This window comes from Furipterus horrens, unplaced genomic scaffold, assembly GCF_987537825.1.
Source record: "Furipterus horrens unplaced genomic scaffold, mFurHor1.1.pri manual_scaffold_3, whole genome shotgun sequence".
NCBI lineage: Eukaryota > Metazoa > Chordata > Mammalia > Chiroptera > Furipteridae > Furipterus > Furipterus horrens.
The window spans coordinates 155,605,545-155,629,497 of NW_028327173.1; the positions used below are offsets into that span (position 1 = coordinate 155,605,545).

Consider the following 23,953-nt stretch of genomic DNA (forward strand, 5'->3'; position numbering starts at 1 on the left):
TATGTCCAATGTTTCTTATATTTTCTTCAATAAATGTCTATTTTTCATATTACATGGCTGGATACCTTCTGGACATACCTCATATATCACTGATCTTTGATTCTATCGAAAGCTGTAGTCTTGTATTTTTTACTACCATCTAGAAGCTCCTTATTGACTTGCTGTTCTCTCACATTTAATATTTTAAACATAATGTACTTCCACACTAATTCATATTCTCTTCAATTTGTCTATTTTTACACATTATTCTATAATAGTCACTATTATTTGGGCTTAGAAGCTTCTTTTTCTCCATTTTTGACGAATCTATGTCAAGATTTCATCACCTCTCTCCTGAATTATGATTAAAACTTCCTAATAAGTCTCCAAGTGTCTATGGTTGCTCCCATCCATCGTATACACTGTTGTCCTACAAGGATAACTAAGTCTTCAATGGCTTCTTCCTTTGATTCTAAGAACATTTTCAAATATTCCACTTGCTATTTAAGCATCTGACCCTGCGGCACAGATTGCAAATGTTCCAACAAAATTCAATCTCCCCTACTTTATTCAAACACCTAAATTACATTTCCAAGTTTCCTTTACACTAAGGTGTGATCATGTGACTAAGTTCTCGCCCTCTGAATTCCAGAGCAAATGATTTGTGCTACTTCTAGGCCTGGCTCATCAACTTCTCCTGTACTCCTCTGTGCTCTATTACATGACCTTGGTGGGTGGCAGAGCCATCAGATGGAAAAGCCAGTGTTGGTCTGTATTCCTTGAATGACTGGATGAAGAAGAGCCATCCCACCAAGCAAGAAATATATTGTACTATTTTTAATCCTCACCTGAGGACATGCCTAGAGAAGGGAAGGGACGGAGAAAGGAAGGGGGAAGTGAGAGGGGGATTGGGGGTACAAGGGGAGATAGAAGGGCGGGGGAGAGAACACATCAATCGGTTGCCTTCCATACATGTTCAGATTAGAGCTCAAACCCACAATGTAGGTATGTGCCCTGGCTGGGAATTGAACCTGTGACTTTTCAGTTTATGGGACAATGTTCCAAGCGACTGAGCCACACTAGCCAGGGCAAATATACTCATACTTCTATACTACCCTCATACTGAACCATTTTAGAGCCCTATTTCCTATAACTTCCTCATATGATGAACTTATTCACTAGTAAAACTAACGTTTGCTTTTACCATGTTCTATATATCCTCTGTCTTTGCCTCAGTATTGTTCATTCTGGTCCTACCTGGGACACCTTTTTCTCTACAGAGCTGCCTGCATATCTTTCCAATGGCTTTGCAAAATCCTACCTCCTTTTTTTGAAGTCTTCTCTAACGTCTTCAGCTGAAAATATTTTACCTCCTCTAAGTAAATATATATAAGTACAAGATTTATAATCTTGTTATATAGTCATTTAAATGCATAGGTCTGGGATCAAAGGCCATCTCAGGCACTGACTAATGTCTATATTAATACATTTTATTACTAATGCTAAAAGATATCAATAAATACCTCTTAAATTCTAAAATGTTAAGTATCCAACTACAAAATTAAAACATTTAAAAAATTATCTTCACTAATAAAAGTGAATATACTACCCAAATGATAATCTATGTCCCACGTGAACAGCTAAATATACTATAAGGAAGAACTAAAATAAGAGACATTGGGCTCTCTTACAACAGCACAAAATAAACTGAATAATTGAGCAAAACAATATACTGAGTATGGATTTTTAATAAAAGGATTATTTGCATAGAGGAAAAAATGTAGTTAAGAAATTTTACTAAGCTTAAATAACTCCAATTATGAATGGCTCTACTAAAACTTACAAAGGTCCATAAAATACTTCATTTACTTTTAAAATTCACTTCAGTTAAAACCTGTTTTAGAAAAATCCTACATGGAATGCAGATATTTTGTGTCTACATTTTAAGAATTATTAAAACTAACTTTGGCAGAGATTTATCAGTTCTTATTTCTACTTCTTAATACTTTTTATCATTTCTTTCCTCTTCCCTTCTTTTTCTTTTCATCATCACATGTCAGCCAAGGCTACCTAAATGCACTCAACTCATTTATTTATTTCTCTCCTTCTCTTTAAGGTATTATATATAATGAAAAATTCAAATCTTCAGAATAGAAGTATGCCACAGGATTAAAATGGTTAGAAAACACCATGCAAATTACAGTCTTATAATAAGTCCACTGAACTTATACCTTCTTCTTCCATCTAAAGGTATATGTATATTTTAAACTGACTTTGACCCCCACATATACCAAAGAGAATTTACCTGATATTCAGGCATCTCAGAATACTCCACAAATGTATTTCTTACACCACTGTCTTGGTCCTATTTAAGATAAGAAACACAAACTTAAAGGAAAATACAAAAAAAAAAAAAAGAACCCCATATAATTATTACATCTCAATTTGCATAATCACCAATTAAATCCCAAGTTAACACAATCTAGTTAATAGACATTAAACTACATTATTCATTTTAGTATAATACTTTAATCGGAATGTTATTAAAAATACAAATGTTAGTATTTGTATCATCAAAATGCACTTGAGTTTATCTTTTACATAAAGATAATAAGTAATATGTCCTGGCAGCAATTACACAGTTCACTGAGAAATAATCACTCATAGAAACTCTTACATCATATTATCATTTCTTTGGCTGGAGCTTTAGGAAAAATCTTGTTTTCGTTGTATTTGTCACTTGGTCATTTTCACAACTTAAGTTCTTTAAGAAAAGGAGAAGCTAGTCTTCTTAATTATTTTACCATAGCTACGTTTTAACATCTGAGATGCAAAACATTTATGGGTAATTTATGAAAGCAATAGTTAATTTTAAAAAGAAACAAATTTTCTACCAGGAAACACATTTTTCACCAGTTCTATACATTTTAAAACTCAGTTAAGAAATATTTATTGAATATGGATTTGCATATTAAATTGTAGTTACTGGCATATTCAACTTCTTATTGCTAGACTACAGGTTTCTTGAGAGCCAGGATTACGTTCTAATAAACTTTCAGGCCTGGGAAAGAGTCGAACTCAATAAATATTTAGCCAATGGAAAACATTACAGGAAGAATCATTTTTTAAAAATACTAAATAGGTGATTTTTTTTAACTTTAGTTTTAAAATGCAAGCATTTGTACGTTTTTGCATAGTTGTATTCTTTTTCAAATTGTGTTCAGCTTCAGGTATTTGGCATCATCATGTGTCTGTGTTAAAACTATATTTTTATTGAAAAAAGTGCTTAATTATATTTTGAACTAAACTCCAACATAGAAAATAAAATTGAATTGTGCTGTTAAAAGGATTTACTTACAAATATTTCTTTCTTGTTTGATGTTTCTTTAAGCCTCTGTAAATCCATGCTATCTCTGTGTCCTTAAAGAGAAAAAAAAGATGATGCCAAAAACTTTTTGGTTTTTTCTTACTGACTAAAGTCTATATTAACAAATGATCCGTGTTGTCCTTAAGCAGTTTTGATGGCTTTGCAGCTTCCTATACTTCTTTCGATAAATACTGACAATATGTCAAGAAAGTGGAGATGAGTAATTCAGTTCACAGTAAAGGCCTCCTACAAAAAATTCAACATGTGATAGGAAGCACACTGCTTGAAATATAAAAGGAAAAAGGGGAACACTTTTACTATTTTTGATCATTTTTACTATTAAAATAAAATATAAACATATACATACCATATAGATACCTATCTCCATCCCAGTGGCAATACAGTATTAACAAAGAGACTAAAATGTGTTTTTAAAAAATAAATTGGGGTAATTTTATGTCGGAAAAGTTGTGTCTATACACCCACAATAACCTATCAGTAGTGATCAGCATGCTCAGTACTTAGGTTATATAAAGAGCTGGTCCTAATTTGCAGATTTTACATGGATATAACATATTCTCTGAACAATTTCTATATATTTTTCATGACTTGGTAAATTTCTAGCTCAAGTAAGTGTTAAAGACAAGGTTATGAACCCACCTACTGGAAAAAACTCAAACCTAAAGAGACAAAGGGCCTCATTCGTATCTTGAAGCATTGCAGTTATGGCCACAAACAACTCAAGTTGTTTTCTAAGAACTCTTTTGCTAAATACTTCAATAATCTAAAAGTAAGACTGTTAGAACACTATATTCTCCCAATCATTACTGACTTAACTAACTATATAAAGCATGCCCAAATTCAAAAGACAGAGTTCAAATAAGCTTTCCAAAAAATTGTTATCATAGGACACTGGGCCACAGGTATAAATTCAACCTATTTCTCCCATTTCTGATTCCTTTAAAAAAATATTAGATCTACCTTCCACTCTTCACACAAGTACAGAGTTTTATTAATTAGCTATTTCTAATTTTTATTTCTAAGGTAATAACTATAATTAAAAAGTAAATAATATTCATATACAAATATCACTTTGCCAAACTTACCCACAAATGCTCCAAATTCTATATTATCACCTTCTGCAGCTTTAGAGCAAACAGTTTCTTGATCTTTGGTTGCAGTTTCTAAGTCACTTTTGCAACTTGGCTGGGATGGCGTACTAACAAAAAGTTTGGATGGTGGGGGTGACAGATGTGGTATGTTATAAGGTGAACTGCCCAATTTTTGACTTTTACTAAACATTTTTAAGGTTTCTACCCCTTGTAGTCTCTGTTGCGGTTCTGGAGGAGAAATAGCACTTGGGAATAAGGCACCACAAGAGGAACCAGCCTCTGGAAAACTGAATTCTTTTCTCTGGGGTATTACAGGTAAATCCTGACCAAATATGTTACATTGGGGATCTTTGTCATCTTTCATAAAAATATTACAAAGAAAAGGGTTGTTACTTTCAAGACCACTTTGAGGAAGAGAGGAGCTAAGTGTATTTACAACACTGTGCTTTTTCCATACAGAAGGTCTTATAGGACCATCATCAATAAGGTTTTGAGCCAAATGTTTGGAAATGCTCAATTCTCGTGTGATTTCATTGTGAACTTTACTAGCTTCTGAAGCTTTCTGGGCAGTGAGTGTTTTTAATGTATCCACAGTTAGCGCTGAAAGATCTTGCAAATGGCCAATTTGAGAATCTAATGACTGTAATGATCTTTTTATGTAGTTGACACGATCTCCAACTTCTTTCATCTGAATGCACATCTGCTCAACTCTGTAGGGGAAAAACAGGCTTTTTACAAATGTTAAAAATTATATTTGTAATTTCAATAAATTATAATGCTAAAAAGAAAAAAATTTACATACACTCAAACAGTAAGATATAAACTAAGGTACGGTTACTTATTTATAAAAGGCACACCCTATATTTCAGAAGGCTCTTGTGCTAATCCTATCATAATAAAATGCAAAATTTCCATTATCATTATTATATCTATACAAATACCATATGCTTCCAGAATGTAGGAAAGCCGATAGAAACAAATAAAAAATAATGGTAGTTTTACTTTTCTTGACTAGTAAAAAGCATTAAATCTTCTCTGCCCTTTGTTAATTTAACAAGGATCAAAAATAACACAGGACTGACTTAATGACTTACATGAAATATAAGAATAACTGAACTGTCTCCTAGTATATAGTAAACTATTACTAAACTTACTTGACAAACATAAATTGAACAACGTAAGAGACATAACTATAATGATCCACTCTGACATACAAGCAATTACAATTAAAGAGCTTCTGAACCTTTCAAAAGTGACACGAATTCTCTCTTCACTCCCAGAATTGAATTTGTCATCTTTTTCATTAAAATACATCTCAACACACTGTTCTTCAAAATCATGAAGTTTCTTTTGATCTTCTTCTGTTAAAAAAAGTTCTAAGGAGTGAAAAGAAAGAAAAATCAATGAAGGCTATTAAGATATCCAACTTTATTTCACAAGTCATGAATTACTCAGGGTTCTTAAGACTATTATAAGCATCAGCTGCAATATTTTTCTCTTTTTACTGCAGTATTTCTAAAGCACTAATAAAGTACTTCTATTTTTTTCTTTACTCACAGTATGATGTCAGCAGAATAGTTTCAAGTACTTCTGTCCTAATTTTCTTTTCCCATAAAACACTTTCCCAACTATCTTTCTCAGCCCTCTCCCTCAACATCCAGGTAGTGGGGTTTAAAAACTGAATAGGTAACACAGAAAGGGATTGTAAAATTTTAAGCAGTTTGATATGGTTATTAATCTTATGTAGTGTACTAAAAGTATTATTGTTCCCAAAGCAGCAAAAACGGCTTATAGAACAAAAAGTGATATGGTGTATTACCATTCTAACAAAAACAAATTGAGATGCCATACTCAAAAAGTTTAATACTAAATTCCCTTTTGTAGACAGCCTATTATGCTTAAAATTCTCTTATTTTTAGGCAAATTCAACAAAAGCCTTTACCAATAACATTAACCAATTAAATCTTCTGAATAAAATTAGTACTTAGCCTTTAGTGTAATACTGATCAGTGATAAAATAAAAACACTGGCCTAAAAAAACAATAACCCCCCAAAATATTGGCTTTAATGTCTTTTACTTACTTGGTCCATCTGAGGTCTTATCTTTTTTTCTCCTTTTACATATATAGCAAAACAGAGAAGCTATATGGCTGAGAATGATAAGTGGTGGAGGCAGAACTGGTTTCTCATGATAAGCCATAATAAAATGGTAACGCTGGTACTTCCATACAATATTGGAAATTGCCTTCACTTGTAAATACACATTGCTTAAGAAACAAAGAATAAAAGTAAAACAAACACCTAATCACATTTTAAAGTTTTAAATGCCAAATATTTCATTGTAATTCTGTTCTAAACAAGAATTCAAAAGGTTATCCTACCATAAATAAGACTAAAAGACAGATGAGAAACTGGGGAAAAAAATGCAACAAGTATATGTTAAGGGTTTTAGTTGCAAACTCCTAAAAAAAATGGGCAGAAAACATGATTTTTAAGATTTAAAATTATATATAAATGACAGAACATAAGAAAATATTCAATCTTAGTAGCAATGAAATGCAAATAAAAATAAGATCCTTTTATGTGCTATCAAATAAACATGCATTAAAAAGTATTACATAGTGTTGACAAAGATTTGGAGACATGGGCCTATTTTGACTTAAATGCAAAAAGTCCTAAAAAAACATATATTGAACAGTTCTACTTTTAGAAAAACATTCTAAAGAAATACTTAAGAACTGATAAAGAATTAATTACAATGTGGTCATAGGAACAAAAACTATAAACAATCGAACTGAGCAATATAGTACATTGGCTTGAAAAATTATGGTCTATACCATGGAATACCAGGTAGCCATTAAAAATAAACAACAGGGATATTTATTAAGGTGAGATAATATTTTAAAAGGTATATAAAATATTACTTTTGAAAAGAAAAATGGCTCATATGTAGTCGTAAAAAATTATAGAAAGATGTACATCAAAAAAGGATGGGATTATTGATGAATTTTTTATGTGCCTTTCTGTTTGTATAGTGAATGCAAATTACTTGCAACTTAGTAAAAATCCCAAATAAAGATTTAAATAAATTTATAAAAGAACTGCATGTTGAAAGATATAGTCTCAAATTTAGAACTCATTTAATTTGAAAAAGCATGCCTTATTTGCAAATTTCAAAGATAATTTTAGTAGTTTAAGTCCTGATAAAATTTTTAGAATTAACATTTACTTTATTTCCTTCAAATTCAGTAGAAATGTATACTAAATGATCTCATTACAATAAGCAACTGAATAAAATTCTTACTTGAAAAATGCAATAAGAAGATTGACCATAATGATATACTGTACAAAGAGGTAGACTGCTTGAAGAAATGGAGTCAACCACGTCCCAGGACCACAGATTCCTTCGATAGTAGAATCGTTTGCACACACTTAAGGAAAAAAAAAAAAAGTAATTCACCAGTAACTGCTCCTAATGAGTATTTATGTTTGTTGTATAAAGAGTAATTCATCGGGAACTGCTCCTACTGAGTATTTATGTTTGTCATATAAAGGAAGTTTTGGTTATGTGTAAAACTGTTTTACAGATTGTGGCAAAAGTTCTAGGCAGGCAACCACAGGAACACCAACTCAGAAGTATTCCAACACAGAATCATTTTGTGAGGGGTGTGGGTATCTGTTCTACCACTCTAATCCAGACAAGGAAATATATTTTGAGTTATGTCTAACCTTCGAGGTAGGGTTTAGTCTGAGGAGCACTGAGGAGAATAAAATTCCCAGATTCAGCCACACTATAACATTTCTGTAAGAAAAAAATAACTGAACAAAAGAATATGGTAAACTCAGTCAATTAACAACCATAAAGATTACTGAGTTTATCTTACTATGTCACAAAAGAGGGTTTAAGGAGTGGTTCAAGTGCCTCTTAAAAATACAGTGATTAGATTTGAATTCCTTGTTTTCATTTTCCCCACTGAAAATGTTTTTGAAGTCAGAATATAGCTGAATACAAGAATGGAAGAGCAAGAGCTTTAATACCCAGCACGAAGTTATGAGGAATAAAGTAATATCATTTTTAAAAAATTCTCACCCAAGGATGTTTACTGATGTTAGAGAAAGGGAAGGAAGGGAGAATGGGAGGGCAGGGGTGGGGGGGACATCAATGTGAGAGATTAACAGTCATCTGCTGCTTCCAGTAGGCACCTGGACCAAGGATTGAACCCGCAACCTAGGTATGTGCTCTGATCAGGAATCAAACCTGCAACCTTTTGGCGTATGGGAAAACGTTCCAACCAACTGAGCCACCCAGCCAGGGCTAAAATCAATTTAAGCAGGCAAGGATTAAAATTAAATAATCATGAGATAGCCCTGGCTGCTGTGACTCAGTGGATTGAGCGTTGGCCTTCAGACCAAAAGATTGCTGGTTTGATTCCTGGCCAGGGCACATGCCTGGGTTGCGAGGCAGGTCCCCACTTGAGGGCACAGGAGAGGCAACCGATCAGTGTTTCTCTCTCTCCTTTCCCCTCTCTCTAAAAATAAATAAAAAAAAATATTTTTAAAAAACAAGAATAAATAATCTTGAATTAGTGACAAACTTTATACCACTTTTGTACTGATTTTATTTTTTAATCTTTCCTGTATTTTTTCCATTACCATTTAGTCCCCTTATACCACCCTCCCCCAGCAATCACCACACTGTTGTCCATGTTCCGAGTCCTTTTTCCTCAATCATTCACCCCCTAACCTAACCCCCTTCACAGCTGTCATCTGGTCTCTACGAGTCTGTCTCTGTTTTGCTTGTTAGTTCAGCTTGTTCATTAGATTCCACATATGAGTGAAATCATATGGTATTTGTCCTTCTCTGACCGGTTTATTTCACTTAGCATAATGTTCTCCGGGTCCACCCATACTGTTGCATACATAACTGAAAAACTTCATAAATCTATTTCCATTCTACTCAGGTTAGTCTGATGAAGCATGTACCCTAGAAAAAGAATGCAGGAGACTAAAAAACTACATCCTGCTCTTTTGAACAACTAATGTAGAGCTACATCAGAAAAAAAAGAGCAATTAAAATCTGAAAAGGACACTGAGCAGGAAGCCATTAAACACAGAATCTGACCAGGCTTGTAAAACCTCATTGTATTTAACAACATCTGATAACAACTGATGACAACTCTCTGGCCATCCCCTAATCAACTATAAAACACATGGGTAGGGAAGAACACGGGTACTTAGGTATGGGGTAAGGGAGGAATAAGATGGGAGAGAGAAAGAGAGGTCAAGAGAGAGCAAACAAAAAGATTCTACAATCCAGATGTAGAGGTCAGCAGAAGAACATCCCTGAAAGTTGGCTGCATCACTTATGTTCACAAGTCATCTAGCCTAATAAATTAAAACAATAAAAAAATCTATTACCTTATGCAGAGAATGTATTCACAGTTAATTTTCTAATTCAGGAGTTTATTCAATCCACCATGATTGTTCTGAACTAATCAATACAATCCCATTATACTGGCCCTGTTTCAGAACAACTGAAATTGAAGGCAATTTGAGCTAATGAGATGAAAGAAGTGGTTCAAAAGGAACTTCTGGAAAAGGGATTTTCCTACCTTAAGAGTACAATGGAAAACTGTGTCTCTTTTCTTCCTGTTACTAGAGTTTCATAATCATAAGGGAAACTTATATGAATCAGACATTGTGATTACAGATCAATGGGAAGAAAAAGAACAGATGTCCTCAGCTATGAATTAACAAGCCTCAAGACCACTCTACTTCTGAACATTAGTAATGTGAGTTAAATAATGTCCTTATTGTATGAGCCAGTTTTGGCCATGTTTCCACAATTTGTAATGAAAAAAATTCTAAAATACCTTTGTCAATGAATTTTTGTTAAATTTCTTCTGGGATTAACTAATATTCTGTGGGAGGGATTAGGCTGGTAATAGTCTGACTTGTGAAAATATGTAATATTACTATAATGCAGTTCTGACTTTAAAACATAAAATAACCAAGATAAACTTGTAAACATAAATCCTTACCATCAATTTCATATGCGTAAACTTCACCAAAAATCATCCAGTATGGATGAAAAACTATATCTTTAGCAAGAGTCCAAGATGGTTCCTCATGAGGATAAAGTATTGCTTTTCTGGGAACACCAAAACTAAGTAATACAAGAGCCATAATCACTACAATGTAGAACATGTTGGCCACCTGTTGAAAAACAAATACTGTTAAAATACATGGGAATCTAAACACAACAATTTCATCTTTTAAAAAGTTTCTAATGCTCTAATAGATAAATAGAACATTTGAGTCTGTTTTTATTCCTAATATTAGCATTCAGAAACATCTTACTACTATATAAACCTTAACCAAAGAGATTATGTAAAAATTTATCTGTGAAGCTAGGCAAGTCATGAATATCTTTTATATAATGAACTATATTGTATTTCTGGTTTAAATTAGAGTCTATCTGGAGTCCCTGGAAATTTTAAAGAAGTCCAGACACACGGGCAGATTCAAGGAACCAATTTCCATAAGTGTTTCTTTCTAAAACTCTTCTGTTCCTATACTGAACGTATAGACTCTCTTTTCTACCACCTTTTGCTAACTGTCGTTTGTCCACTTCATCAAAAAGAAAACAAAAAGACATTCTTCTCACTCATACCGAACCCTAACACAGTGCCTTGTCCTGGGCTATAAAAACTTCCTAGGAGGAGCCCTGGCTGCTGTGGCCCAGTGGATTGAGTGTCAGCCTGCGAGCCAAGTGTGGCTGGTTTGATTCCCAGTCAGGGCACATGCCTGGGCTGTGGGCCATGTCCCCAGCTGGGGGTGTGCAAGGGGCAACCAATCAATGTTCTTCTTGGGGACATGCAAACTGATCAGTGTTTCTCTCTCTTCCTCCCTCATTTCCCCTCTCTAAAAAATAAGTAAAATCGTAAAATAAAATAAAATGTAAAACTGGTATTGAAAAAAAAATCCTAGGAGCAAAACAACAAACTGGATTATCAGTATGGGTATTGAAAAAATAAGTGATACTAATATCTTGTTAACAATTCCATTTGGAGTGAGGTAGTTTGCAATTCTTTAATTTCAAAAAATGGAAAAAAAGACTAATGGAACTGTCTCACCTAATAAATCACTAAAATATAATTTTTATTGTTAAATCACTATGTGAATTTTGACTTCACTACTCAGAATTTCTAAGAATTAAGTGACATGCCATAATAAAACTTTAATATCTACTTATTTAGGTGCAGTGCTTAGCACTTAGATTTAAAGAAGTGAATGTTGTCTCATTGCGCCATGTGTAATATTCATCCACGAATAATAATCTACTGAGGGAAGTCCCATAAAAATCAAGAGGCTACATTTACAATAAATCTATACTTTGATCTGTGAACCAACAATTATTGCAATAATATAAATCAACCTAAAAATTATTGCACTGTCATATATTTTTTAAATGGACATATAATGAGTAGAAATGGAAGCCAGAATGTGAAAAGTAAAAAGGACAGTAAGTCTAGACTTGGATGGAATAACTGTAAAATATTTATTTATATATAATTTAGACCTGATCCTTCATCTTTAAAATTCTTTTAGCCCTGCCAATAAATTTCCTTTTTAAGAGTCTCTGTGACTTGCAATCAGAGTCCTAATACCCCTCAAGATCCCATTTTCTTATCTGTAAAATAGTCAAATATGTAATGCCTTCTTAGAGCATTTGAGGATAACTGAGAGAATGCATGTTCTCAATAAGGAAAATATTAGGATAAAAGATTTTAAAAGGCAGTTCATCAAAACATTATTCATGACATTTGATATACTTTGGAAACCCAACATTAATCTAAAATTTTTTTAAAAGCCCAAGTCAAAATTCAAAATGAAATCCAAAACTTTACTAAAATATCCTAAAATTACTCAAAAGTCTATGACTGATCTTTCAGAGGTGTCTGCATTTCCTAACTTCACATAAAGCCTATCTGACAAGCTTCCTTATAAATACTTGACCTAAATTTAATAAAAAAATAAAAATTCTATTTCCTCATATCTAAATTGAGAATTTCTTGTTGGAATGGGAAAAGTTTAGTGTTGACGATATAATTTTCATTAGTATGATCTCTACTAAAGATGTCAACTGTGAGGAAGATCTTTTCCATTTTAACTCTCTTATATCTTCAAGTTTTTCAAGGCTGTTAAAAAAATTTCCAATTCCTACCTGTTCTCCAAACTCTTTTCAAGTACCATATCCTTTGTGAAAGCCCTCATGACAGAATTAGCTAGTAGCTCTATGGTCTTCATAAATAGTTAGCCATATCTTTCTATAGCTATCTGCCTTCATGTTTGGCTTGCATATTGTATCGGATTGTGAGTTCCACAGGGATCTGGACCATGCCTTACTCATCTTTTCAGTCTCAGCTTAGTATTGGGTTGGCCAAAAAATTCATTCATTTTTTTCTATATGATGGCCCAAGTAGTGCTTAGTTGTCCTATAACCTCATTTGAAACAATTTTGTTAGACTGAACTGTGACAGCTGTCATATCAGCGTGCATCAAAAAAAAAAAACTTTTCAAAATTGGTGAATTTTTGTGCAGCTATTTTAATATTGAAGATGGAAGAAGATACGCAACATTTTCAGTGTATTATGCTTTATTATTTCAAGAAAGGTAAAAAATTCAACTAAAACACAAAAAAAGATACGTGCAGTGCATCGAGAAGGCGCTGTGACTGATCAAACGTGTCAAAAGTGGTTTGTGAAGTTTCTTGGTACTGTTGACCTTTTGGCCAAATAATTCTTTGCTGTGGGGCTGTCTTATGCATTGGAAGATGTTTAGCAGAGCTCCTGATCTTTACTCATTAGAAGTCAATAGCGGGAGACAGCCGATATACTCCAAACATCCAAATCAATAAAGTTATTGGTGAAAATAAAAAAAAATCTTTCATTTTACGGAAAAAACTAAATGAAGGTTTTGGCCAACCCAATACAATGCATAGCGTATAACAGATACACAATGATAAAAGAATGTTAAGTTACTCTGGGATTCTATGATTATAAAATTCATCTCCTTTATATTTTATTTAAAGATATACTTTAATGAAGGCTTTCTTATACTTGGCAGTACCTACTTTAAGCAGATAATTAGATTAACCATTTTGAAAGTCTTGAAGTGTGTGGAAAAGGAAGATGGCACTAGTAGAATAGATAATGTGATAAATGATTGATTGAAGAGAGGAAAGACATAACCCTGGTGGAAAGTGGATCTGAAGATCACAGACAGAGAAAAAATGAAGCATATATTCGAGTTCCCTATAACTGCAGTAGAAGAACTGGAAGGAGTGTTGGGAGTACATTAGAGGCAAGATTCAGACAAAAATCAGGATAGCTCCACTATTCCCAGCACCATCTTTTATTATAGTGACTACTTTCATACTGGCTGGTTTGGCTCAGTGGATTGAGCGTCGGCCTGCGAGCTAAGTGTCGCTGGTTCGATCTTCCAGTCAGGGCACATCAGAGAAGGAAAACTCTGACTCCAAAAAACCTCCGCTGCCTTGCGGCATACCTCTTCAGGGGAAAGGCTGAGGGAGTAAACCCCGACAGAAAATCCGGAGCCGGAGTCCCTAAGGCGGTTTGACGTTGTAGTCAACACCGGCAACTCCTACGGCGCACATGAAGCCAAGCTGTATTGACTCCGTCTTTCCCTTGAACCCTTCAGCTGCGAAGAGAGGGGGGGTCTGCTGCATGGAGAGGACACTCCAGCGTCATCGCAAGATGTCGATTTAACACGGGAGGAGACAGATACCGTGTCACTCCCGAGTCGGACTGCACAGCCATTCTCGGCGGTGCAGATAGACTCTTAAGAAGCTACACCATCGTCTCTTGAGACGGACGGCTGCCGACGACAACTTTCGTACTTCCTATACCTCCCATTTACTGTACATTACCACTGAATTAACCTGATATCACTAAGACACTAAATAATCTGGTAGGCAATGAGAGCTGGAGCACTTTACACACTAAAAAAGCTAAAACCAATTTTTTCCCAAAAGCCTTAACTCCCCTGGATTTCCTAGAAATACATTATGAAAGAATGGAGATTGGATGAATAAGACTTCTTTGATGTGACAAAGAGTAAATCAGTAATTCTTAATTGGGGGGAGTAGGACACATTATCTTGGCAGGAAATATGTAATGTGAAAAAGAAAATATAATAATAAAACTTTATATTTAGATAACTTAAAAATCTTGTTTTCATGATGCAAAGTAATTCTGATAATCCTATGAGCTAGTTGGGCTACTAGAAAGATAAATTTAATTGAAAAGACAGTAACTTCCCAAGATTAAGAGAAAGGGTTTCAGAAACTCTATGAATATATTTTTATACTTAATAAATGGGGTCAAATATTTTTAAAGAATTAAGTAACAGCATATATTTTATAGGCCTATTTTGATAAAACTATTATATACATTTATTTGTGTGAAGTTTGACACATATAAACATGATTCAAATATATGTCATGAAGGGTGGCAAGGTACATCTACATCAAACTGTTAGAGTGGATGTCTCTGGATAGTAGTTTGCCTGAAGTTGCTAAAATTTTCTACAATGAATAGTAATTTTAGAATAAGGAAAAAAATGTACTCGTAAAAGCAATATAGTAAGAGAGTTTGCATTTCTCACCACTAAAAACTTAAAATGTTTATGGCAGGAGTAGGTCCAATACATTTTAGATTGTTTAATTCAGTGTATAAAGATTTGCACGTTAAACCTAACATCTACATTTAGAAAACAAACACTGCCAGATGGTTAAGTCTATGGGAAAGAGCAAAATATTGGGCATACTACATCAAGGAAAGATTTGATGATCTAGATATAACTTTAAAATATAGTCTGAATCCATGAATAAAGAGGAAAGAGGTAACTAAAAACATAAACTATAATAGTACTTCTTTAGCTGGCATTATCTTGCACAGTACATCAATAATGGGACAAGATTATGCGGTGGCAGGAGTTGAGAATGAGAAACACTGAGACCGACCGCTTTGCTCATCATAATGAACCACCTGACTAGTTGTTTTCAAGGTCTGTACACTGAAAAATTACTCCAAAAAGGTGAGGAAAGACAAAGAACTGTCACCTTACTCCTTTTATGGAAAAGAAATCAAATGGAAGTGGGTGACAGACTTCTTCAATGGTTTTCCCTATATTTTTCTTCTATAAAGTCCCAGTTTTTAGTGTTCCATATAATCCAGGCTATTCCACGTCTATTCAATTTGACTGCTAACTACACCTCATCACAAAATAAGTTCCAGTCAGGATGTTTCTTTTTATTATATCTTCTTTTAAGCTTTCATAGACTAGCTAACACCCCACTGTTTTTGTAAGTGCCAACAGATTTATCTCTTCCCATGAACTCCTATGTCTCCCACTCATTAATTTAATCAATGAGCAGCACTGACAGCTTATTAATATCTCATGATTTCCTAAATTATTTTATATAGGACAGGCTCCTCAACCTAGATTATACAATTATTGAAAACAACCACAGGATTGGTAAAGTCAAAAAAGAGATGGAATTTTACAAAGTTCAGAGGCAAGATCTTAATACTTGTTGCATGTCTTGCATAGCAGTGAAAATATAATAAAAACTATAACTACTTGGTGAATGCCCTCACCAGGTAGCTCAGCTGGTTAGAATGTCATCCTGATACACCAAAATTATGGGTTCAATCTCCAGTCAGGGCACATAGAAGAAGCAACCAATGAATGCATAAATAAGTGGAACAACAAATCGATGTTTCCCTCTCAAATCAATAAATAAAATTTTTTTAAAGTAGTTTTTTATGTAAAAATAAGAAAATATCTTAAGAATCAACTACTAAAGTGAATGCTCAGCATTTTAATTTTCTTTCCTGCATGTAATGGCTTTATCCATCCAAGCAACAACTGTTTAATATGGAAAACCTACTATGTGATAGGCACTGTGATAAACATTGGAGATACAAATGTGACCAAAATCAGACAATGTTCCTATTTCAAAGACTTTATAGCCTAGAGGAGAATATAAATACACCAATAAGAGTGTAATTTAAAATATACTTAGATACATATTTATATTCTGAAGAAAAAAACTAGAGTCCCATAAAATTATTCAAATAAACTTGATCTAGCTGGAAGAGATCATAAAAGCTTCCCTGAAAAAAAATCATGTTGCAAGTTAAGATCTGAAGTATAAACCTAAGTTAATTAATTAGTCAAAAAGTCTAAGAGTATGAGTGTAGATGAGGGTGAACATTCCAGGTAGAAAGAACATAAACTATGATACTCTGACAGGGTAGCCCTGTCTGACTAGAGCACAGACAGAAAGTCTAAAATGGGAAGAGATGAGACTTAAAAAGAGAGCAAGGAAGATGTTACTACTGGAAGAAACTAGGTAAAGGGTCCACAGATATCTCTGTAATTATGTCTTACAACCGCATGTCATCTAGTTACCTCAAAATTGTTACAAGTTAAAGAGGAAAGGGAGGGAAGGAGAGAGGGAGGAGCAACAGCCAAACTGGGCAGGGCTTATGGATTTTATTAAGCACACTGATTGATCTCTAAGAGTAATGCAAAAACATTAAAAGATATTTTAAGAAAGGGAAGTGACATATTCAGATCTGAGTTTTGAAATAATTACTCTAACTATAATGTAGATTGAAGATGAACCAGAGTAGTTTTGAGTAAACAGACAGTTAGACTACTGCAGGTGTCAGATGATGATAGACTGGTTCAAGGTTAGCGGCAGTAAGGATAAAAAGAAATTCAGATTTGAGATACTAAGTCTGCAGCTTTCATTCTGATCTCAAATATTCCACAGTAAATAGCATTTAAAAATTAAAGCATTTCAAGATAAAATGCCCCCCCCCCCCAACCATACACATCGAAATATTTTCTTCAAAAGTTAGTATTATTAGGAATGGTTGATTTGTAGTATAAAATAAATACACATGAAAACACTCTCTGCTTCAAGTAAAACTATGTCAATGTTTAATGATTTTATGAAATAATATCAATAAACCAATGATATGATTACCAGATGCCTCTCAACTTACCATTTTTCCAATCATCATTACATAAGGTCCAGCCTGTTGATTTACAGCTAGAAAATCTAGCAAACGCACATACCAAAATATTATGTTAAGACAGTAAATTAATCTTCCAGCCACAAAAACATGATTATCATATGCATTCTCAAAGTTCCATTTTGCTCCAAATCTTAGCCCAAATCCAATGAAAAAAGAAATTATGGCAATTGTATCACTGATATTGAAGTAATCACTAAACCACACTTTAATCTTCTGGCTTATTTTTCCAGCTTCAGACATAAAAATCTAAAGGTTTAAAAAAAACAGTTTAATCAGTTTCTTCCTATTTAAACATGTAACAGCATTCAATTATAATATTAGAGCAGATTTTTATATATTTTTTGGTATGTTAAAGTATTTTTGATTATCTTGGCATTTGATCACCAAAACAATTCAGTATAATATCAGAGACAGATACTGCTTATCCTCATTTTATATAAAGAGAAAAAAACTCACAAATTACCTGCTCAACCAACTATAAAGCTGAAAATCTTGAATTAGAACACAATTCTCTAAATTGGAATGTGAAATACTAATGGAAGTTGTTCTGTTTTTCAATGAAACAACACTAGAACATCCTGGATGTTCTAAAGGTGCCTTATTTGCAGAAATTAAATAACTCAAAGGTTTAAGTATCTGTACTAATCTCTTCCCTTGAATATAAAAATCTCTTTACATTTCTATGGGGAATGGTAATACATTTATATCTTCAAAATCATAATGTATCATAAAGTAAATACTGAAGTCTCCCTTCCACTTTTCTCCCTCAGCCAATTAAGTCTCTTCCCCACTAGAGGCAGCTACTTTTATTACAAGTACACCTCATTTCGTGGCATTTTGCTTTACTGGCTTTATAGGTTTTGAATTTTTTCACAAATTGAAAGCAAGACCCTTAACCAGCAAAAAGATTATGACACGCTTTATTGAAAGACTCTCTATTAGAGTGGGTAGGAACCACTGAACTTGTACTAGCTAATGAATTGTGCAGAACTGTTTTATGAAGGTACATTTAAAAGAATTCTTTGCATCTTGCTTTTATCATATAACAACCTAGTTTCTTCAAATATGCTGGTAAAGAAACAGATTTCATAAACATATGAACCATGGCACCCCAGAGAAATTAAAAATGCATAATAAGCTATTTAGTAAGGTATATTCCTATGACACCCAAGTAGAAGGGCAGTACAATGCCTTCTATTTACTTCTGCAATTTCATGTATTCTCTAAATGTAAGCAGACATAATTCAGAAATAAGTAAATGTGTTATAAAACAACATTCATGTAGCTACTAGTTTGAAAGGGAAGTATAAAACTTGAAGAGAAAAGCATTTTTTCCCTAAAATCAAGACATTACACATTTGTAATTTAAATTGAAAACTCACAGACACAGGGATCTAAATATGTATGACAATTCAATGGGCACTAGAGCACACTTAAGTGGGCAGTGCAATACAGGAGCAAGATAATAATCTATTTATAAGTTATTTACCTGATTGGCTATATGTATATTTAATACTTTTTAAAGAGTGGCAGAGAGCTTAACTATGAATGCTGTAAAAAATAAAGCAAAAACAGATGTAGGCTATGTTTCTGAGACAAAGCATTGCCTTTGTAATTTCTAACAAAGTTAACAACACACTGATCTCTATTCTTTTGCCCTGATTTTTAGAACAGCAAAAATAAACATGTTCTACTATAGTCATTTTCCTATAAAGTTATCACCCGCTGAAATTATGATATACATAAAATAACAGATACCCATATATATATATCCAAACAAAACAAAACATTCTCCATATATATAATATCTACCATATATACACAATCAATATCCATATATACCAAGTTACAGGTAGAAAAAAACTAAAGACATACCTCACGAACTTTCTCAATAGCATAGGTAAAAATATAAGCAATAACGATCCATTCTTGAACTGAAGGTAGTCTTTCCATTTGCACAAGAACCACAAATGTATAAAGCATCAGAAATCCTAAGTAAGCCAACTAATTAAAAAAGATACAAGATGAATAAAATTGATTACAAAATAGAATTTTTTACTATGAAAAATTTCAAGCAAACACAAAATAAGAGACCAAATGAGCTCCTGTGAACTATCTTCATGCTTCGATCATTAAAATAGTTTTAGAGTTACTCTTCAGAGCAGACATGACATTTATCAATCAAAATATAAATAACCACCAGGATATAAATTTGTTGTTTTAAAACTTTGTTGCCTTTTTAGTAATTCTCATAGGAACGATTTCATAATATCAAGGTTTATGTTCTCAGCTTAACCCACATAATTCCATTTAACAAAATATACCTAAAGTACCATAATATTTTAATTTACTATAGAATTTAACCACCATCAAAAAACACATCACTTGCCTCTTTTCTCCCCCAACAAAACAGTATTTCTAGGAAGACAACTGGTTTCTTCCTAGCTCCCAGTCACTGAGGTTGGAATCCCAAGAAATGGAAACAGATATAAAAAGCGTTTTCCCTAGGAAAGGGAAAAACCCACTTTTTATGCTCTTAAAAAAGATTATAAGGAGCTGATAAGGTCAATGTATACTAACATCTAAATAATTGTTTCATTTCAGAGGAAAACCCAGACTCACTGACACTTGAACAACTGTGGCTAAGAATCCCCTCATCATTCTCCTTGTCTCTCTATCAGTCTTAAAACAAGCCACATCCATGATTTTAAGCTATGGTAGGGCAGTGAAGCAAACTGCAATAAACAAAGAAAAGAGAAATTCCTGTAGCCACCTTGGTTGTCCATTTTTAAATAGTCATTCACATGAATGCAAACTAAGAAACCTACATTTTTTCCATTAGTACGAACAGAATTTGGAGATTATGTCAGGTAATTCAGATGTGCCATTTCAACATCTCAACGAGATGGAGCAAGAACATTTCCATATTGTAAAGGAAATGTAATGAATTAGTCTTACATTAATGGGCAAGTGTGTGGTTGAGAAAGCAATGCTTGAAGGAACAAATTCTCAAATGTCCATCTTAGCACAGAGCTATTTGTATACTTTTGCAATTCTTAAACAGTCTGATGATAAAAATGAAAAACAACAATAAAATAAAAACAACTTAGAGTTTTTCAGGGAAGGAAAGTAGAAATTCATCTGCTCAGCCCCCAGTATATGTGTTTCTACAGATGAGTTTATCCTTCTATGAACACATATGCTCATTAGTAAAATCTGTTCTTCGTTAAAGCAAGAGAAAAGCCAATTATGTGGCATATAAACATGTATTGTAATATGATTAACACTTAAGCTGTTATGTCACTGTTAAATGAAACTATTATCTAGATTACTTTTCACCATCAATCAACCCTGCAAAAAATGGCTCATTTCCAAAATTTTAACAATATCTGCAAAAATCCTAAAGCACAAATTTAACCATGTATTAGTTTCTTTTGATTAATCTTTACCGATCTTTTTAGATGATTAGTATGGCACGCACTTACAGAGGCATATATTTAGCACATATTTGTTTAAATCCCTAGTTCAAATTAGAACTAAGATTTGTTAGTTTTTATCATTCAATATGACAGCAATATGAATGAAACTAAGCAAATCTTATTGTACTTTTAAATGGAAAATGGCTTTTCAGTGATCTAATTTACTTCAAGGTCAGTATGGACTCAAGGTCCACATATATATATATGTTTTTTTTTTAATGTATTGATTGTAGACAGAGAGGGAGAGAGAGAGAGAGAGAGAAAGAAAAAGAAAGGAGAAAGGGAAACAATGATTTGTTATTCCACTTATTTATGCATTAATTGGTTATTTCTATGTGCCCTGACTGGACATGGAACCTGCAACCTGGTGATCTTGGTGTATCAGGATGACACTCTAACCAACTGAGATACCCGTCCAGGGCCACTAAATCCTCTTTTAAAATAATTATACTCATGTAATTTAAAAACATACCGTGTTAAACCAGAATTTTACAATTGGTGCATGATAGAAAGCATAAAACTTTCGTGTGATTGGAAGCTTTTTTGACTTTATTTGTATCTCCATTTCATTCTTTCCTTCATTACTGTCCAATATTTTTACTTCTTTAAACACTTCCTAAAATAAAAATAACACTTATAAATATATAATTTATTCACAAATTTATATTCACTTAATAATTTTTTTCCTCCTTACCATAGGAATCTCTTCTGTTATGTTTTGAAAGTTGTTTTCACTATCTTCCATTGTCATTTGGTGTGCATCTTGAGATTGTGGAATATGGGACATTTCGGCCTTAGTTTTGTATTCTAGCATTAATATGGCAGGTGGAACTAAAATGCTTAATATAACCTAAAAATTTTAGAAACACATAAATCCACATTTTAAAATTAATAAATTTTAAGAATATAATACAAACAATAAAAAATTAAATATCCTTATTATTACTTACCCATTTTGTACTTGGTAGTATATACACTATTTTTAGAGGCCTAGGTTGATTTAAGGAGTAATAAAACATTTGAATATTATGAGGGAATAGAAAAGATTTAATAATTAAAGACTTGTCCTTAAAAATAAAAAGGATTGCAATCCACTGAGAAAATATATTTTTAACAAAATTCAAGCCATATGAAGCTGCTGTGTGCTTAATTTTACCCTAAATCTCTTTGCAGGTGTTCCATGTCTTAACATGATTACTTAGCTTGTGCCTCCATACAGAAGGGTAATTTCTAAAATGTTACGTATTACTTGCAAAATCATAAAGCACAACCTTCACCCATTGTCCTTTATAATATTATAAAGGGTCTTAAGACTGAGAAGGAGAAACTGTTATTTTTTATTGTTAAAAATAATAATAAATTAATTATTTTTTTAAAAAAGAATAATACAGGAAAGGGTGAAGCCAGAGAACTGTATGTACGACCCATGGGCATGGACTTGGGAGATGGGGGGTTACTGGGGAAGGTGTGGTGCTGGGCAGAACAGAGCAAAGGGGAAAAAATTGGAATTATTATAACAATATAATCAATAAAATACTTAAAAAATGATAAAGCACAAAGAAATTATAATTGTGTATAAGGGTTTCTATCAGCTAATCTTTTACCATTATTTTTAGTAGATGATTAGCATTTCTTTTCTACTTATAACGGCCAACAGATAAACTAAATGCCGAATTTCTACCTTCTGTATTTCTGTACCTTATTTAAGACATAAGATAACAACAAGGGGAGTTTAAGATAATATCTCTCACTATGATGAAACTGAAAATACCAGCCAACACTTTACCTACATTCTGGACCATAAAAACCAGGTATTATCCAATATACTTCAAATAAATTAAAAGTAATAGATTATTAAGTTAGTAGATAGGTCCTGAATTTTAGAATTTGGGAATTATCTTTTTATAAAGCAGCGACCTTGTTCATGGCTGCTCAGGGCTGTAAACATCACAGTTCCATTCGTTGGCCTCAGGCTTCTGGCTCACATAGGGGCAACAATCACTATACACCATACCTGAAAAGGATTCAGAGTGAAGACGAGGAGGGAAAAAGGACCCTTCATGTCACTTCAAATAAAATGCCACCACCGCCACCACCCTCAGAAATCAGAAAGTATCTTACTATACATCTAATTACATACTTTGTATCAAATTATTTTTAAGGTATACCTTGTACCAAGAATTTTTCCTCATATTCAGCCTTCCCATCCACATATCAGATAACAACATTTGCGTACAGGTGTGGGCTACAAAAGGTCTAAGTCTTGAAGAAACTGCTAACTTAAGGCAGGTGGAATTACTCCAGTTTTTCAGTTCATAAGTGAGCAATTTCATAGCCATGGTTTCATCCTGTCTGAAGGATTGTTCTAGTAATTCAACTGCTAGTTGACCAAAATCACTGTCAAAACATAAAAGCCAAAACATATTCAGTTTACCAAATTGTAGTTTTAAACCACTATTCTTAAATTCATTCATAAACATTCTAGTTTTTAGTATATTCACACACATACTTAGGGAATTGTGAGGCAACAGAATCATAGTAGCTCTACGTTTTCCTATATCTACTACTATGTAGAAATCAAAAAGTATTAAAATATGTGACATTATAAACAAGACTGAAAAGGTGACTCCAGAGTACTTTCCCTGGTCATGGAATAAAACCAAAGCTAACAACACCCAGTTAAAATTATTCCATATAGTTATTTCAAACACAGGAAAGTACTGGCATCCAGCCCTTGCAGTTTGGTTCAGATGGTTGGAGTAGACCAACCATAGACCAAACGTTGACCAATGTTGCAGGTTTGATCGCCAGTCAAGGTGCATATGGAAAAGCAACAAATCAATGTTTCTCTCTCACATCGATGTTTGTGTCTGTCTCTCA

The 23,953-nt window shown here is 33.3% G+C and overlaps 1 protein-coding gene across 1 annotated transcript in view; it reads right to left on the reverse strand.

Annotated features, from left to right (window-relative positions):
* TRPM7 (transient receptor potential cation channel subfamily M member 7) overlaps positions 1-23,953 on the reverse strand; it is an 82,638-nt gene that overhangs the window by 20,402 nt on the left and 38,283 nt on the right. Inside the window, exons 13-23 of the mRNA XM_090268347.1 lie at positions 23,242-23,470; positions 21,768-21,923; positions 19,470-19,598; positions 17,562-17,840; positions 10,500-10,674; positions 7,763-7,889; positions 6,541-6,725; positions 5,702-5,834; positions 4,453-5,168; positions 3,338-3,399; positions 2,285-2,344 (exon numbers count right to left, since the gene is read on the reverse strand). Of these exons, the coding sequence (XP_090124473.1) occupies positions 2,285-2,344; positions 3,338-3,399; positions 4,453-5,168; positions 5,702-5,834; positions 6,541-6,725; positions 7,763-7,889; positions 10,500-10,674; positions 17,562-17,840; positions 19,470-19,598; positions 21,768-21,923; positions 23,242-23,470 (2,251 nt within the window). The remainder of the gene's footprint in view (positions 1-2,284; positions 2,345-3,337; positions 3,400-4,452; positions 5,169-5,701; positions 5,835-6,540; positions 6,726-7,762; positions 7,890-10,499; positions 10,675-17,561; positions 17,841-19,469; positions 19,599-21,767; positions 21,924-23,241; positions 23,471-23,953) is intronic.